The sequence below is a fragment of the Podarcis pityusensis genome (assembly GCF_964106645.2).
Source record: "Podarcis pityusensis genome assembly, chromosome: 13".
In the NCBI taxonomy this organism is placed as follows: Eukaryota; Metazoa; Chordata; class Lepidosauria; order Squamata; family Lacertidae; genus Podarcis; species Podarcis pityusensis.
This window is the reverse complement of record NC_138038.1, coordinates 40,847,567-40,863,513: the sequence shown is the minus strand read 5'-3', so window position 1 is coordinate 40,863,513 and position 15,947 is coordinate 40,847,567. Positions and strand designations below refer to the sequence as shown.

At 43.8% G+C, this 15,947-nt stretch overlaps 2 protein-coding genes across 2 annotated transcripts; one reads left to right on the top strand and one right to left on the bottom strand.

The window, feature by feature from the left end:
- Window positions 1–6,462: 6,462 nt before the first annotated feature.
- OR6S1 (olfactory receptor family 6 subfamily S member 1) lies at window positions 6,463–7,378 on the top strand (the record flags this gene model as incomplete). Its single annotated transcript, XM_080979051.1, is given in 3 exon segments — window positions 6,463–6,820; window positions 6,823–6,954; window positions 6,957–7,378. Coding segments are annotated over 3 exon segments (912 nt in total).
- A 5,069-nt stretch (window positions 7,379–12,447) lies between these two features.
- Window positions 12,448–13,394, bottom strand: LOC308461774 (olfactory receptor 5V1-like). Its single transcript, XM_080978929.1, has one exon. It carries the CDS (start codon window positions 13,374–13,376, stop codon window positions 12,450–12,452), a length of 927 nt encoding a protein of 308 aa, XP_080835055.1. The 5' UTR covers window positions 13,377–13,394; the 3' UTR covers window positions 12,448–12,449.
- Between the last annotated feature and the right edge of the window lie 2,553 nt (window positions 13,395–15,947).

Here is a 15,947-nt window from a genome sequence, read left to right as displayed (position 1 = left end):
GTTTCCGAAGTCTGTTAGATTCATGGTGGTAGCTTGAACCTAGGAAGATCAAGTGAACATGTGAACGTAACCTAGACCAGGGGCAAAGAACCTGTAACTCTTTGAATACTCCTGAACTACAACTCTTATCAGCCCTGACAATTGTCAAGTTGTTTGGGGCTGATGGGAGTTGTAGTCCAACAGCACCTAAAAGGTGGCAGACTCCCCAGCACAGCCTTTGACCATGAGTCCATCTAGCCCGGTATTATTGACTCTGTCTGTGGACCTCTAAGGTCTCAGGTACATGCCTTTCCAACTATCTTACCAGCAGTCATTTGTAACTGGTGATACCAGTTATTGAACCCATAGCCTTCTGTATGCAATGCATGGATTCTATAAGGATTCTGCACACAAAAACGGTGGTCCTTGTCTATCAAATACATGACACCTTTAAGAGAATGGGTGTGGGGCTGGAGAGGAGAGAATGAATGAAGCTCTCTCTTGCAAGCCTTCAGCTATACATAGAACTGTGTACATGGTTCAACACTTGCATTGCATAGGCTCTGATTGCATATCAAAGGAATGAGTAAGTGGGTTAACATAAATAGAATTATTCACGGTCGGTGTCCCAGAATGGGGACTGACAACAAAATGTGCTCATGTTCAGAATCATTCCATTGGCCAACCCACCTGGTTTTCCATCCCCTCACCCCTGGTCCAACAATATTCCATGGCCATGGAGCATGCACAGTCTTAACTGGACTATTTGCAACGGTCCCTACTTGGTTTTTTTCCTAAAAAAATAAATTTTGGCTTGAGAAAAACCTTGAGGCTCCCCCGAGCCTCCTGATACCTTACGTGCAGATGGTATAATTTTGGCTACATAAGGACAAGTGCTCAGCAAAATAAGAGCACTATTTGTATTTATGATGAATTTTAGCATTGTTTCTGCTTTGTTTGTTTTTCTAAATAAGGAAGAAGTAGCTAGTCCGCAAGGTGCATACCTGGTAAGCTACTGAAAGAGGGCTGAGCTTCGGAGGGTCAGGGTTTCGTATGAACATATGAGGCTGCCTGTTACAGAATCAAACTGTTAGTCCATCTAGTATTGTCCACAGGCTCTCCGAGAACTCAGGCAAACTCCACAACATCTGCTACCTGACATCAGGTTCCAAGCAGGCAGGGGCACTTGAGAAGAGTATGAAGACCAGGGACATTCCTCTAGGTGAGATAGAGAGGCCTCCTGGAGAGCTACATTCATCCCCTAGGCCTGAGGTTCTCCACCCCTGCTCCGTACCTAACGGAGACACTCAACCCTCCCCATAACTAGCAGTAGTTAAATAACCTACCCCAAAATTATCAAGCAGCCACATATGTACCAGGTACTTGCTTAACAGAGGATGCAGAATTCAACCTTACTTGCTGTGGAAGAATGCCCAGCCCTGATCACAAGACTAGAGGCAAAAGAACCCTTAACTTGGGAGACAGGAGCACCCAAAAATCAGATCAACAATGCGGTCTGCTCTATGCCACAGTTTGTTCCATTTCATCAGGATCCTCTTTCACCCTTGACCCTTCATTCATCACATATGCCCTTCCTTTCAATGAAAGTCCACAGCTGAGTCCTTCCCAGTCCTGCATCCCAACTAATTCTGCATTCTCTTCTCAAGCCACACAAACACCGTTCTCACAGCAATCTGAGTCACACATATGGAGCCAGTGTGGTGTAGTGTTGGGCTAGGACCTGAGAGCCCAGGGTTCAAATCCGCATTCAGCTATTACACTCACTGGTGACCTTAGACCAGTCACCATCTCTCGGTCTAACCTACCGCACGGAATTGTTGACAGGATAATATGGAGAGAGGAAGAGCCATGCACACCAGCTTGAGCTCCTTGGAGAACAGGTGGGGTATATATTCTCTCTCTCTCTCTCTCTCTCTCTCTCTCACACACACACACACACACACACACATATAGAGCTTGTTCAACAACTGTCACTTCTGAAAGGAGGCTCTTAATATGGTTAATGATTGGATCTTGGAGTGTAGGGGGAGAAACTCACCCACATCAGAGTTGTTTTCCCATGTCTTTGCCTGATGTGCTTGACTTCAGCTCATATCTCAAGATCTTAACCATTACACAAGAAAATGAAAAGCATGTGTGTGGGGGGGTGGAGGTTCTTAGTTGTCTTTTCCTGCTCAGATGTACTTTGTGGAGAAGAACTGAAGATGAATAGCATCAGAAGTCAAAAATGCCTTAGACAGATGCAGATGGGAAAAGAAACAAGGCTGTGCATTTTTCAAAGCCCTCCTGATGATTCACTCACAATCAGTAGATATCCATTCCTGCCTGCTTTTGTCACTGGGTTCCTGTGACATTATCTCCTTATGGAGCCATTAGCTATATCTTCCTTCAACAACTTCCTTTCTTTCCCAGTTCTGTCCCTAATTTCCAGATCCTTCACCAGCCTGATCTTTTTGTCTGCTACTAAATCCTCCAGGGTGCAATTTTCATCCTTCTGGTCTAAGAAGTGCAGCTCTCGCTTACTGCCAAAGGACTTTGCCAAGCTTCTTTAGGCTTCAATCTCCTTAATAGTCTCAGGAAAGGGAAACTATTTGTATTTCTTCCCCTCAAGCAATTCTTCTGACTCATTATTTCCCTCACTTTCCACGGGGGATACGAAAGCACACTTTAAGGGCATTTCTAGAACACAAGGAGACAAGAACTTCTTTTCGCACAAGGACTATTTTCCCTTGTGGGAAACCTTCCCACGACAGCAGTGACAAGAGGCAAAAAATAGGCAGAGCAATTGATGGGACTTTGAACTTTCTACAGTATGCTGCATTCCAGCAATGCAATCATCAAAGGTTTCGAATACAAACACATCCATGCAGGCAAACAACAGAGATTATCACTGTTGAAGAACAAAGTCAAGTCTGGAAAAAGCATTCAAAGAGGATGCAGAGCAGTGCCAACCAAAACTGAGGCCTGGAGGAAAATCATGGGGATAGTCCAAAGCACAACTAAGGGTACAAGAATACGCCAGAGATCTGGAAAACCATGTTGCTTGAGCAAAGTTCTGTTGAAATAAGAAGCCAGTTATATGTCTTCCTGCCTTGGGGAATCCAGTGGCCTGGAAATAAGGAGTGAGTCTAGGACCTCAGGGTGCATCACTGAGAAGCTGTTACCTGCAGCTCAGTGGCAGTATCCACAGATCCCAGCAGCTCCTAACCCAGTATTAAGGTATTTCTTTCCATTGCAGTGGCCTGGCTCCTAGAAGATGAAAAGTTAAATAAATTAATAATAATAATAATAATAATAATAATAATAATAATAATAATAATTTATTATTTATACCCCGCCCATCTGGCTGGGCTTCCCCAGCCACTCTGGGCGGCTTCCAAAAAAATATTAAAATACTATAATACATCAAACATTAAAAGCTTCCCTAAACAGGGCTGCCTTCAGATGTCATAACTGGTCACCATTTGCAGCAAGCTTCACAATGACCAGGCTCCCCTGTGATTAATCCAGTTCTTGTATGAATAAGGGAGTGTTTTGAAAGACCTGTGAACAGGAGTCATCCATTTGTCCAAATAGGTATTCAAATGAGATTGTTGGTAATGAGTTACATGTTCAAATGTGGAAAGGGCAGTAAAATATTCAGACCACTGAGTAAAATAGACAATGTGGATTTAACTTTCCAACACTGAAATATAGATCTCTTTGTTGTAATATTTAGTAAGTGACTCACGCTTGTATGCATGAAAGGGTTAACCCAGGGGTAGGCAACCTAAGGCCCGGGGGCCGGATGCGGCCCAATCACCTTCTCAATCTGTCCCACAGACTGGTGTTTTTTACATGAGTAGAATGTGTGCTTTTATTTAAAATGCATCTCTGGATTATTTGTGGGGCATAGGAATTCATTCATTTATTTATTTTTTCAAAATATAGTCCAGCCCACCACATGGTCTGAGGGATGGTGGACCGGCCCACAACTGAAAAAGGTTGCTGATCCCCGGGTTAACCTAAGCCCTGAGCTCAGGTTGCCAGTGGGTGGAATTTAGCAGGCTCCCAGCAGTATTTGCTTCCCCACCACCTCTTTGTCACTTTCTACTGTTTCCTTGAAAAAGGAGCCATGTGGTTTTGGCTCCCAGCACAGCAAATGCTGCATGTGAATGAAATGTCTCTCTAAAAGGAGATTTTTTTACAGCCTGAATCTTTGCTAATGCAAAGATTGCATGATTCTTTTTGTAAGGAAGCCAAGTCCTTTCTTTTTTAATCATTTGGTACATTTTTTTCTTCTTCATTCTACTGCTAACAGATGGAGACTTGTTTGATGTAACTTCTCGAAATCTGTGAGTAAAATCTACACTTGTTTGCAAAGCTTAGTATCTGCAATTTATTCTAGCCTAAGTATTTTATGGGGAGCAATTGTTTAAAGGCTTTTGGCCTGATCCAGCAGGATCCAGCTCTTATGCCATTAAGTTGTTAAATAAACATTTTTTACAATATACTACAGTGTGGCGCAGATGTGTCTTGATTAGAAGCAGAGGGACTAATAATTCATTTTCCAATAGAAATTCATGTTGCACCATCCCCACCAGTTGTATGAACAAGGCATTCCTGTTTGAGAAGGAGAAATCTATATGAGGTAGCAAACATCATTATGAACAGATGAAAGCTCAGCCCAGCCAAAGCTCCGTCTTCAGCATACTCCAAATGTGAAGTTTCATGACCAACCATCTGTGGCGGAAATTATCAGCACCAAGGTGAGTCGCAATGAATCCTAGAGGTCAACAGAAAGCTGCCTTATACTAAAGCAAATGATTGGCCCATCTTGCCCAGTGCTGTCTACACTGACTGGCAGCACCTTCTCTGGGTTTCAGCCAAGGATCTTTTCCCAACTCTATCTGGTGATACCAGGGATTGAAACTGGGACCTTCTGCATGCAAAGCATGGACTGATTACCTATGAGTCATGGCCCTGTCTCAGCTAAGGTGAATCTTCTGGTAACCCAGAGGTGATAAACAGAATCACACAGTAGCTACTTGATAGAGTATGAGTATCACCTTGTGGGCAGGTGATAATTTACAAGCTCCAACCTTGCTTCTGATAAATGTCACATCCTTATAGGGATGCAGGTGGCACTGTGGTCTAAACCACTGAGCCTCTTGGGTTTGCCAATCAGAAGGTCAGTGGTTCGAATCCCCACAATAGAGTGAGCTCCTGTTGCTCTGTTCCAGCTCCTGCCAACCTAGCAGTTTGAAAGGCAAACGACATTTCCAGGAGATCTGGCACTCATCATGGTGTTCCGTTGTGCCAAAAGCGGTTTAGCCATGCTGGCCACATAACCCGGAAAGCTGTCTGTGTACAAATGCCGGCTCCGTCAGCCTGAAAGCAAGATGAGCGCCACAACCGCATGGTCGCCTTTGACTGGACTTAACCTTCCAGGGGTCCTTTACCTTTACCTTTTTACCAAATGCCACATCCACACAATAGCTTTAAAGCACTTTTATGCCACTTGGCGTCCCGCAAAGACTTGCTAAGAGAACTAGGAACTGTAGCCCTGCGAAGGGGTCTCCTAACAATTCTTGGCACTCTCAATGAACTACATTTCCCAGGATTCTTTTGGGGGGGAAACCATGCCTGTTAAAGTGCTATAAGCCTGCTTTACAGGTATGGTGTGGATGTGACCAAACTGGCCTATTGCCCATGAAAGTTCATTCCATAATAATTTTTTAGTCTTTAAGGTGGCACAGTATTTTTTGTTGTTTTTCTTGCCTCAAGCTAAAACAGTTAACCCTCTGGAAATCATCTAAAGTTAGATGGCTTCTCAAATTATCCCTTCCCTTGATCTTTAAGCTTCATCCTTCTTCTTCTTTTTTAAAGTATTTTATTATAAACAAAGAAAATGGAGACATAGAAAGATTAGAAGAAGAAGAAGAAATCTGCCAAGACTTACATATCTGTGCTGCTGGTTTCAATAACAAATAAAACAATATGTGTGGAATATAGCACTTAACTTACCATTGGAGGGTGATAAGAGAAGATGGATTTGACTCCACATGGTCTTGATTGATATCATTTATTAACAATAGCTACAGTAATCTCCTTTCCTCTCAGGAGCCACCATGGAGAAATTATCTTTATGCTTTAGATTGATGTATACTCTGGAATACTTTTCATGAAGGGGTCCAACAAACAGTAGCCTCTGTTTCTGGTCATTCATCCACTCATTTCTAGTCCCCAATTCTCATCAGCCCCAGTCAGCATGGCCAACAGTGAGGGATGATGAGACTTGTGGTCTATCAATGTCTAGAGGGCTACCCCCTCCCTCCTCACTACATCGTTCTGTCTCTATTCTTAGTTTCTATTATGATAAAATATGCATGTTGTTTTCCAGGCAGGATGTCTTAATATTTTGTACTGTCTCTAGTTTTATCTGATTTCCCCTTTTCTTTCCTCTTCCCATGCAAGGAGTCCATGGCCTATGTACAATGGACCAATCAAACATCCATTGTTTTCATACTTCTGGGTTTCAGAAGCCTCCAGCAGTTCCAGATCTTACTTTTTCTCCTTTTTTTACTGATCTACGTTGCAACTGTAGCTGGGAACCTTCTCATCGTGGTGCTAGTCGTGACTGATTGCCAGCTTCACAACCCCATGTACTTTTTCCTAGCCAACCTCTCTGTACTTGAGACCTTATATGGTTCGATCATCACCCCCAGGATGTTATCTGACTGCCTGTCAGGAGACAGGACCATTTCCCTCCGTGGATGCCTCACACAGACCTTACTATACAGCGGTTTGGCTTGCAACGAATGCTTACTCCTCGCAAGCATGGCTACTTAGCCATATGCAAACCGCTTAGCTACAGGACCATCATGAACTTCAAGGTCTGCCTCCAGCTAGCAATTGCTTCCTGGTTAACTGGCTTCTCGGTGTCTTCCCTAGCCGTTGGGACAGTGTCCACAATGCTTTCGACCATTTTATTTGTGATATGGATCAGTTAACCAAACTCTCCTGCAGAAAGAGCATGCTGGCAGAGATGACTGTCCTTATCTCCTGCTCCATTGTGACTATAGGGCCCTTTGTGTTCATCATCGTCTCATATTTTTACATCCTGTCAGCCATTTTGAGAATCGCATCCTCCACAGGGAGACAGAAGGCCTTTTCACCATGTGCTTCCCACCTCTTAGTGGTGAGCTTATATTATGGGACCATCATGATCATGTATGTGATACCCACAAAAAATCAGTCCCCAGGCTTCCATAAGGCAATATCTGTCATGTACACCGTTGTCACGCCAATGTTTAATCCTATCATATACAGCCTAAGGAACAAAGAAGTAAAAGGGGCCTTCAAGAAACTTACGTTTCATAATCTTGGCATGGATTAGGACATCTTTGCCAATCTGGAGTCCTCCAGATGATTTGAACTATATTATTATTATTATTATTATTATTATTATTATTACTATTTGTATACCGCCCTATACCCATAGATCTCAGGGTGATTCACAATATAAAACTACAGTTACCATCATCCCTAACACTGGCCATGCTGGATAGGCTTGATGGGAGTTGGAGTCCAAAACATGTGGAAGGTACCAAATCGAGGGAGGTCATTGGGGTGATTGTGGTATTTCTCAAGTTACTTCAGCAGTATGGGAAGTTGAACAAAACATTGGTAATTCAGGGTTCAGATGCCGGAAAAAGGTCTCTGCATTGTACACATGAGAAGATATACCCCAGACCCTGGACTGGTGGTAATAGTCATCTTAGAGTAGAGATTTGGAACTTGTGCCTTCCAGACAACATTAAACTGTACAGTGGTACCTCAGGTTAAGAACTTAATTCATTCTGGAGGTCCGTTCTTAACCTGAAACTGTTCTTAACCTGAGACACCACTTTAGCTAATGGGGCCTCCCACTACTGCCGCGCCGCCGCCATGCGATTTCTGTTCTCATCCTGAAGCAAAGTTCTTAACCTGAGGTACGATTTCTGGGTTAGCGGAGTCTGTAACCTAAAGCGTCTGTAATCTGAAGCGTATGTAACCCGAGGTACCACAGTACAAAGATATGTCACATACAGAGATTCTAAAACCAAGGGTGGGGAAACTTCTTCAGCCCAACAGCCAAATTCCCTTTTGGGCAGCATTCTAGAGTACGTGTGCCAATGATGGGTGGGGCCAGAAGCAAAAGCAGGTGGAGCAATAGAAGGGCTATGTACCTTTGTGCCACAGACTGCATTTCAGACACAAAGAAGGTCCTACACTATCCCACGCAAATGCATGCTTCTCTTCGTCCAGGCAAGAAGAGCCATTTTCACAGTTCAAGGACACATTTCAGCCAGGCAAAAGCACCCAAGGAGAGAGTGTCACAGGGCCAGTGAGGGCTGTGTACTGGGGAGAGTCCCAAGAACCACATTTGGTACATTGAGCACAAGTTCTCCACCATGCTTTAAACCTGTGGTGGCCTCTACCTTGTGGAATGATGCCCCCAAGGACCTCAGGCAGGTTCCAGCTGTGGATTGCTTCTGATAGCATTTGTATTTGTACCTGTTTTTTGTTGTTGTTGTTTAGTCGTTTAGTCGTGTCCGACTCTTCGTGACCCCATGGACCAGAGCATGCCAGGCACTTCTGTCCTCCACTGCCTCCCGCAGTTTGATCAAACTCATGCTGGTAGCTTCAAGAACACCATCCAACCATCTCATCCTCTGTCGTCCCCTTCTCCTTGTGCCCTCCATCTTTCCCAACATCAGGGTCTTTTCCAGGGAGTCTTCTCTTCTCATGAGGTGGCCAAAGTATTGGAGCCTCAGCTTCACGATCTGTCCTTCCAGTGAGCACTCAGGGCTGATTTCCTTCAGAATGGATACGTTTGATCTTCTTGCAATTGTACCTGTTTACCTGGGCATTTTCCTCATACCGATTCCTGCTGTTCCTGGTTGTTGTGACTCACTCTTGAATGTTATTTTATTGTGTTGGTTTTGTTGCTGTTGTTGTTTTGTTGGCGAATCGCCTTGGTATTTCCTTCTGAACTGAAAGGCAGTATATATAAATTCTTTTAACAAAGAAAGTAAAGAAAACTGCTCATGTAAGCCCTATCAAGCCAAAGACAATATGTACCAGCCTGGCCAGCATTATTAATTATCTTTATTATTGTTTCCATGGAACCAGTAGACACAGGATGTGAAGATGGGCTGCTAAAATAAAGGACTTCTAAACACAACAGATGTAACTTTTTTTCTCATCTATTGTCTCTTCAAATACCCACCCACCCTTTTTATCTCTTCCAAAGGAATAAATGATACAATGATGAACACTTGTGGAAGCTGAGTGTTCAAGTCAACTAAAATTGCAACTTCTGTGTTTCAGAAGTGGAACACTTCCAGCTATCCAGTGTTGAGGATTCACAACAGCAGATGAATCATGTTATACAAGAAGCTTAAATATATTGAAGTTCGGAAGGAAAAGAAATCATTTTAATGAATAATGGGCTTGCACTTAATAGTAAAGCACACAACCCACCATTTGTGCATCTTTTTAATCAATAATTTTAATTGATTTTTTAAAAAAAAAACATAAAATCAATCAATCAATCTTTATTACGGTCCAGAGACCCAACAAATCATTACAAATCAATACACAATTCATACAGCCTACCTCCAGGTTAATCAAGCATTTTGTTTAGAATATAGGGCTCATTTGTTCTTGCAACCACCGATAAAAACTTTGCCACTGCTAACGTTATAGCATTTGTCCGGTCTTCCAGTAGGAACCTGACATAGTGAGCCTCTGATTTTCCCGGGATATCTAGGGCTCACATTCCATCATACAGGATCTTGGAAGCACCATTGGCAAACCTCCCTTCAAAAGGCGGGGATTACAAAGCTAGCCATACTTAGATTCTTCTTCACAAAGGGCGGCAATTATGTTCCAGCAGCCTTAAGGGTTTTCAACGCAAAGCCCGTTTCCCAACTTCTGTATGCAGCAAATGCCTGGCATAATGGGGACCTGCCAAAGCTAGATGGCTTCCAGGCAAAATTTCTACGATCTCTGCTGCAGGTACCTAACTGTGTCCCCAAATCCGTACTTCTGTTAGAAGCTGGTGAATGCCCAATTTCAACTAAAGCGTGGTGGGCTGCCCTAAAACATTGGCTCAGGATTTCAGTGTTTAATTTAGGGAAGGGCTTGTACCAACACCTGACCAATGAGGAATTTGTCAGCAAATGGCAGAAAACCATGGCTAAAAAAGCCACCTCTATTGGTCTGTCTCCCCCCCCCCCAACTGTATTACCTGGGTTATGAAGGCACCCAAAAGATTTTAAAGCAAAGATTATGGGATAATGCACACAGTGACTTGCGATCTCGATCACACACAGTCTGTAGTCCGCTGGCAGTAGGAGTTCAATATGGGTATGTCTTTAAGTTAACATCTTACATCAAAAACCTGACAGTACCAAACTACCGAAGGCTTTTCACCAAAGCCAGACTAAATGTCTTTCCCTCTGCAGTGTTGGATGGCAGGTTGAGAGGAGTTCCCTACCAGGACAGACTTTGCTCGTGTGCTCAAGACATCGATTCCATAAAGCATATTGTGTTGCATTGTGCAAAATATGAGCAGGCCAGGGCTGAACTGATACTACCCTTGCTGGTATCTTTCCCGGGGAAAAACATAACATAAATATGACACTCAGCAGGGTGTCAGTAAAAAAAACACCTGACATTTAAAAAAAGAAATATTCACTGGTCCAAATGTTCACCAAATAAGGACTCGCATAGCTTAGTTCAAGATAAACATGCAAATTGAAAGTACTTGGGCTTAAAAGAGAGAGAACATTGATTTATTGAGTTGCATACTTCACTTCAAGTGCAGAAATAGAGGAGGAGAAAAGTCTCTGTCTCTATGTGGAGTGGCGGTCAAAATTAAGAACTGGGTTTACAACATGCACTGGACCCCATATAGTGTATTAATAGGACGTGGGTGATGCTGTGGTCTAAAGCACTGAGCCTCTTGGGCTTGCCAATCAGAAGGTCGGCAGTTCAAATCCCCACAATGGGGTGAGCTCCTGTTGCTCTGTCCCAGCTCCTGCCAACCTAGCAGTTTGAAAGCACGCTAGTATAAGTAGATAAATAGGTACTGCTGTGGCAGGAAGGTAAATGGTTTTTCCGTGCACTCTGGTTTCCGTTACGGTGTTCCATTGCACCAGAAGCGGTTTAGTCATGCTGGCCACATGACACGGAAAGCTGTCTGCAAACAAACGCCGGCTCCCTCAGCCTGAAAGTGAGATGAGCGCCGCAAGCCCATAGTCACCTTTGACTGGACTTAACCGTCCAGGGGTCCTTTACCTTTTACCTTTTTACCTAGTGTATTAATGTAATTCAGTGTAACATTATTCACTATACAGATCTGATGCACAAGAAATTGGCACAAAGCAAGCTGATGTAAGTACAACAAGCGTAATTTTACAGCAGATACAAACCCCATTCAGCAATGGGACAGCTGCTGCTGCTGCTCTGTCTAACTCTGGCAAGCAAGGCTTTAATATGGTGTTTGGGTTGCCAGGTCACATGACTGAGCTGAAGAAGCTTAGGATTCAGCCTAAGCCCCCCACTCTCAGGTCCTGCCTCTGCCATGCCCCAAGAACTCTCCATTTGGGGGACTACACCAGCCTGAGCTCAGCCAGCTTCTTTTCAGCCAGGATGAGCTGACTGCATCAGCATATTTTTGGCTAAGCTGGTGTTGGAGACTTAATGCCAGTGGAGTCAGCTAAACTGAGAATCACATGACCTCAAGATTAGCACAAGAGCAATATGAGCAAATGAAATAAAGTTCTCTAATTACTTGTGCATGATTCTAGAGATTCATACCCTGCTCCTCATGTAGCAGCCTCCAAGGGTAGCCAAAAGAAAAAAGAAAAATAAACAATGTAAAATAATTTAAAAGGGGTCTAAAATGGCTGGCAGAATAAAAAGGGAGTCAAAAGGCATCAAGGTTGGCTTCCCTGGGGAAAGCGTTCCAAAGCCATAGAATAGGTCCTAACAAAAGTCGCCATGTACCTGACTTCTGTTCTATGACACATATCTTAGACACCATTTGGAGTGCTCGGGATATAAGTCAATTAAGACTCCATTCAGTGTTGCTGGGGGGTGGATGGACAGAGCCTGCATGATAAGGGGGAATCTTGCAGTGCAATTTCTTTGATTCACATAATTCAAGTATGGGGGAACTGTTTTCAGCCCAAGGACTGGATGGAGAACTACCCAATGGTGTAGGGGTCGTTATAATGTCAGGTGACAAAGGGGCTCATGGTCACTGCTGATTGATTGTAATTTAAAATAGATCATCAATTTCTGTTCTTTTTCAGAGTTTGAGTTACTTTAGTAGAAAATGGTATAGGATAGGGTCATTGTATCTTAGCCATATCTTCCACCACCACCATCACCCACTCCACCCCCTGCTTCCAGCTTTAGAGGCGTTTATGAACAATGACCCTCTTCAAAGCCCCTTTCACCTCCTTATTTCTGAGACTGTAGATCAAGGGATTCAACATGGGGGTAATCACCCCATACAACATGCTCACCATCCTGTCCTGATCTGGATGGTGGCTGGAGGAAGGCCTTAAGTAAGTGAAGAGGATTGTCCCATAGAAGAGGCACACCACAATTAGATGGGAGGCACAAGTGGAGAAGGCCTTGCGTTTCCCATCGGAAGAACGGATCCTAAGGATGGCGGAGATGATGTGGATGTAGGAGACCAGCGTCACCATAAAAGCCCCCACACCCAAAATCCCACCAACAATGAAGACAACCATCTCAGCCACATAGGTGGAAGCACATGATAAGGCCAAGACTGGAGGGATGTCACAGTAGTATTGATTGACTCTATTGGATGTACAGAAAGGTAGAGTGAAAGTCATTACCGTCTGCAGCAAGGAGTGGAGGAACCCTGTGACCCATGTACCAGCAGCCATCTGAAGATAAAGCTTCTTGCTCATGATGACCGTGTATCGCAGAGGGTTGCATATGGCCACATAGCGGTCATAAGCCATGGCAGACAAGAGGAAGACCTCTGTCCCTGCCAAGGCTATCAGGAAGTAGACTTGCAGCGCACAGCCAGCAAAGGAAATGGTATTTCTCTCTGACAAGAGGCTCTCCAGCATCTTGGGCACTGTAGCTGTGGGGCAGCAGATGTCCAGCAAGGAAAGATTAGTGAGGAAGAAATACATGGGGTTGTGCAGGTGGGAGTCAGCTCCTATGGCAAGAAGAATGGTGCTGTTCCCCAACAAGGTGACCAGGTAGATGAGCAAAAAGGCAGCAAAGAGGGAGAAGCGGACAGCTGGGAGATCAGAAAGGCCCATTAAGATGAATTCTGTCACCACAGTGATGTTCTCCATTTCTCCCCTGTGCGAGGAGCTTTCCTGGAAGAGTTTGAAAGCAAAAGTGTGAGAAAGTAAACATGTTGGAGGCTACAGGCATACACAAGTTAAGGCCTTCTTTGCTTTTCAAGGTGTTAGGCATATAGTCTTGAGTCATACTAAGCAGGAATTTGAGGTCCCTGCTCAGACACTTTATCACTCTGAGAAGCAAAGATTAGTTCCTAGCGATCACTTTCATGCCCTGTACCTAAATTTCCCAGAGACCAATGTTTTGCCCGTGTGAGAAACACAATGCTTAATAATAATAATAATAATAATAATAATAATAATAATAATATAATTTTTTATTTATACCCTGCCCTTCCTGGTTCAAAAACCTTGCTCAGGGCAGCTAACAACAAATTTAAAACACTTAATTGTAAAAGCAGCATAAAATACAGTATATAGATGGTTCTTAGATCAGATCATCTGACAAAGTCATTTTCAGGTCCTTAAATTACTGAGACTCGTCAGAGCTTCTTTGTGCATTACATGTAAGTGGTGATAATGTCAATGGCCAGCACCCCGTGTGGAAGCTGGAACACGTATACTGTAGCTACGGGGCCTGATAGGGTGGGGTTGTTAACTAACTGAGGGTCCCATGGACCCTGCCACAATGCCACACCACCTATCATGGTAAGCAGATTTCCATGGGGTGGGAAGGGGAAGCAAGGGGAATGGCAAGGGGGTGATCAAGAAAAGTGAGTGGGGACAAAAGCCCTAGCTGAGCAAATTTGTGCCTTCTTTTTACAGCAGGTCCAATCTGCATGCAGTATTATTGTCTCAGAAAATTCTGTCCACATCTGTCAGTTCATGTGAATGTCCTCCCTCATTCTATCTGGTGCCTCTCATGAGATGAAGACTTTGTGGCTTCACCCTCAGCCTGATTTATTCATCCTCCCCTTCCCTGCCTGTGTTCTATCTAGCCTGATGAAAAGTTCTGAAGAACTCATTACATTGTGGGTGACTTGGTAAAATATTGCCCTCGTATGGATTTACAAATGTATTTATACCACTCTCATCTAAACTATTTTTCTGTTCATCTGAGCATCCCTTCTAGATAGCGCTCCTTTTTTTTAGGAATAAATGTGCCAGTACTCACTATGAAGTTGTTACAGTAAGTACCACACATTAGGAGAGAGAAGGAAGGTCCCAGTACTGTTACCCTTGACTACCCACAGAAAAGAGAACTGCTTCTAGAACATTCAGTTTACCACTCTCATTCTTTGTACACTTGCTTCAGTTTATGAGTCTCATTTCTTTGAACTTCTACATTTAGAAACATCACTCTTTCCGTCTTCCCTAAGCCTTGATCTTTGTCACAACGATAGCCCCATTAAGCTAGTATCTACTGTAATAATACTCACTGTCAATGACTGGTGCGTTACCATTTCTCCAAACAGTCACTCTTCAGAATGCCTCTCATCTGCCTTGAGATCAAGGAAGGATTGTCTGTTCCTCTGGCAGCTCAAACTTCTCCTTTCAACCTCAACAGGAGCTCAAGGGAATAGCAGGCCCCAGAGCACATAAGCAATGCCAGGAAACATCTCTGCTTGCCCCCTATGGCCAATGTCAAGACCAAGAGTGATAGCTGATTTCCCAGGACAATAAACTACAGGGCTGTGAATAATTGTCATTCAAGATATCACTCCCTAGATGTTAAGGAAATCAGGCCAAAGTTTTATGTACTCCAGTTCACCAGAGTAAGGAACTGTTCTAGTCCATTGTTTACACAAAGCTCAGAAGCTTTAGGGACTAGGTCCTTTTTGGTGGGCTTTGCTCATACCTCATGCATACCCTCCAACACCTTGTGGACAAAGTCTGGGATACCATCTTTCCAGACACCATCTTCCTGTTAGTTATCGCGAGACTACAGTGCCCATTTTGGTTGCCATGATCTTGTGCAATTCCACACCATGGTCCCCCCCAAAAAAGGTGCTTTTTCTGGGCACGGCACCCCAAAATGCATGTTTTGGGCATAGCTGTCAACGTTTCCCTTTTTTTAAGGGAAATTCCCTTATTCCGAATAGGATTCCTCACAAGAAAAGGGGAAAGTTGACAGCTATGGTTTTGGGGTGCCATGCAAGATCAGGACCTACATCTTTCCACTGTGTTGTTGTTGTTCAAACCAGTGGGAGGAGCACAGCAAAGCATATGCAGGACTTGGGCTGGATGTATTTTTGGATAACTTTCCTTGTGAGGAGAACCTGAGCTTACAGGGTTAAACAGCTCAGAGTGTACTGTTGGGAGGGGGGAAATTCTGTGTCATTTCCGAGAGCCTCCAGCCTTTGTTCTTCTCTCTACTTTCGCTTTTGAGGAGAGTGGACGTGTTTTCACGATGCTGTTCGCTGTGATAGATAATGGATAGTCTGCTGTAAATAAAACTGCTTTTAGCTGCTAAGATCCTGAGTGGACTTTATTTAAGCACACTGAAGAATGCTCTGGAGTTTTTGCAGTTTTTCTCTTACCGCTGCTGATCTCTGTTTTTGCTCAGAGCATCGGAATGTGGAGTTTGGAATGCAGAGGCCTGGCAAGAGCTGCGCAGCGAAA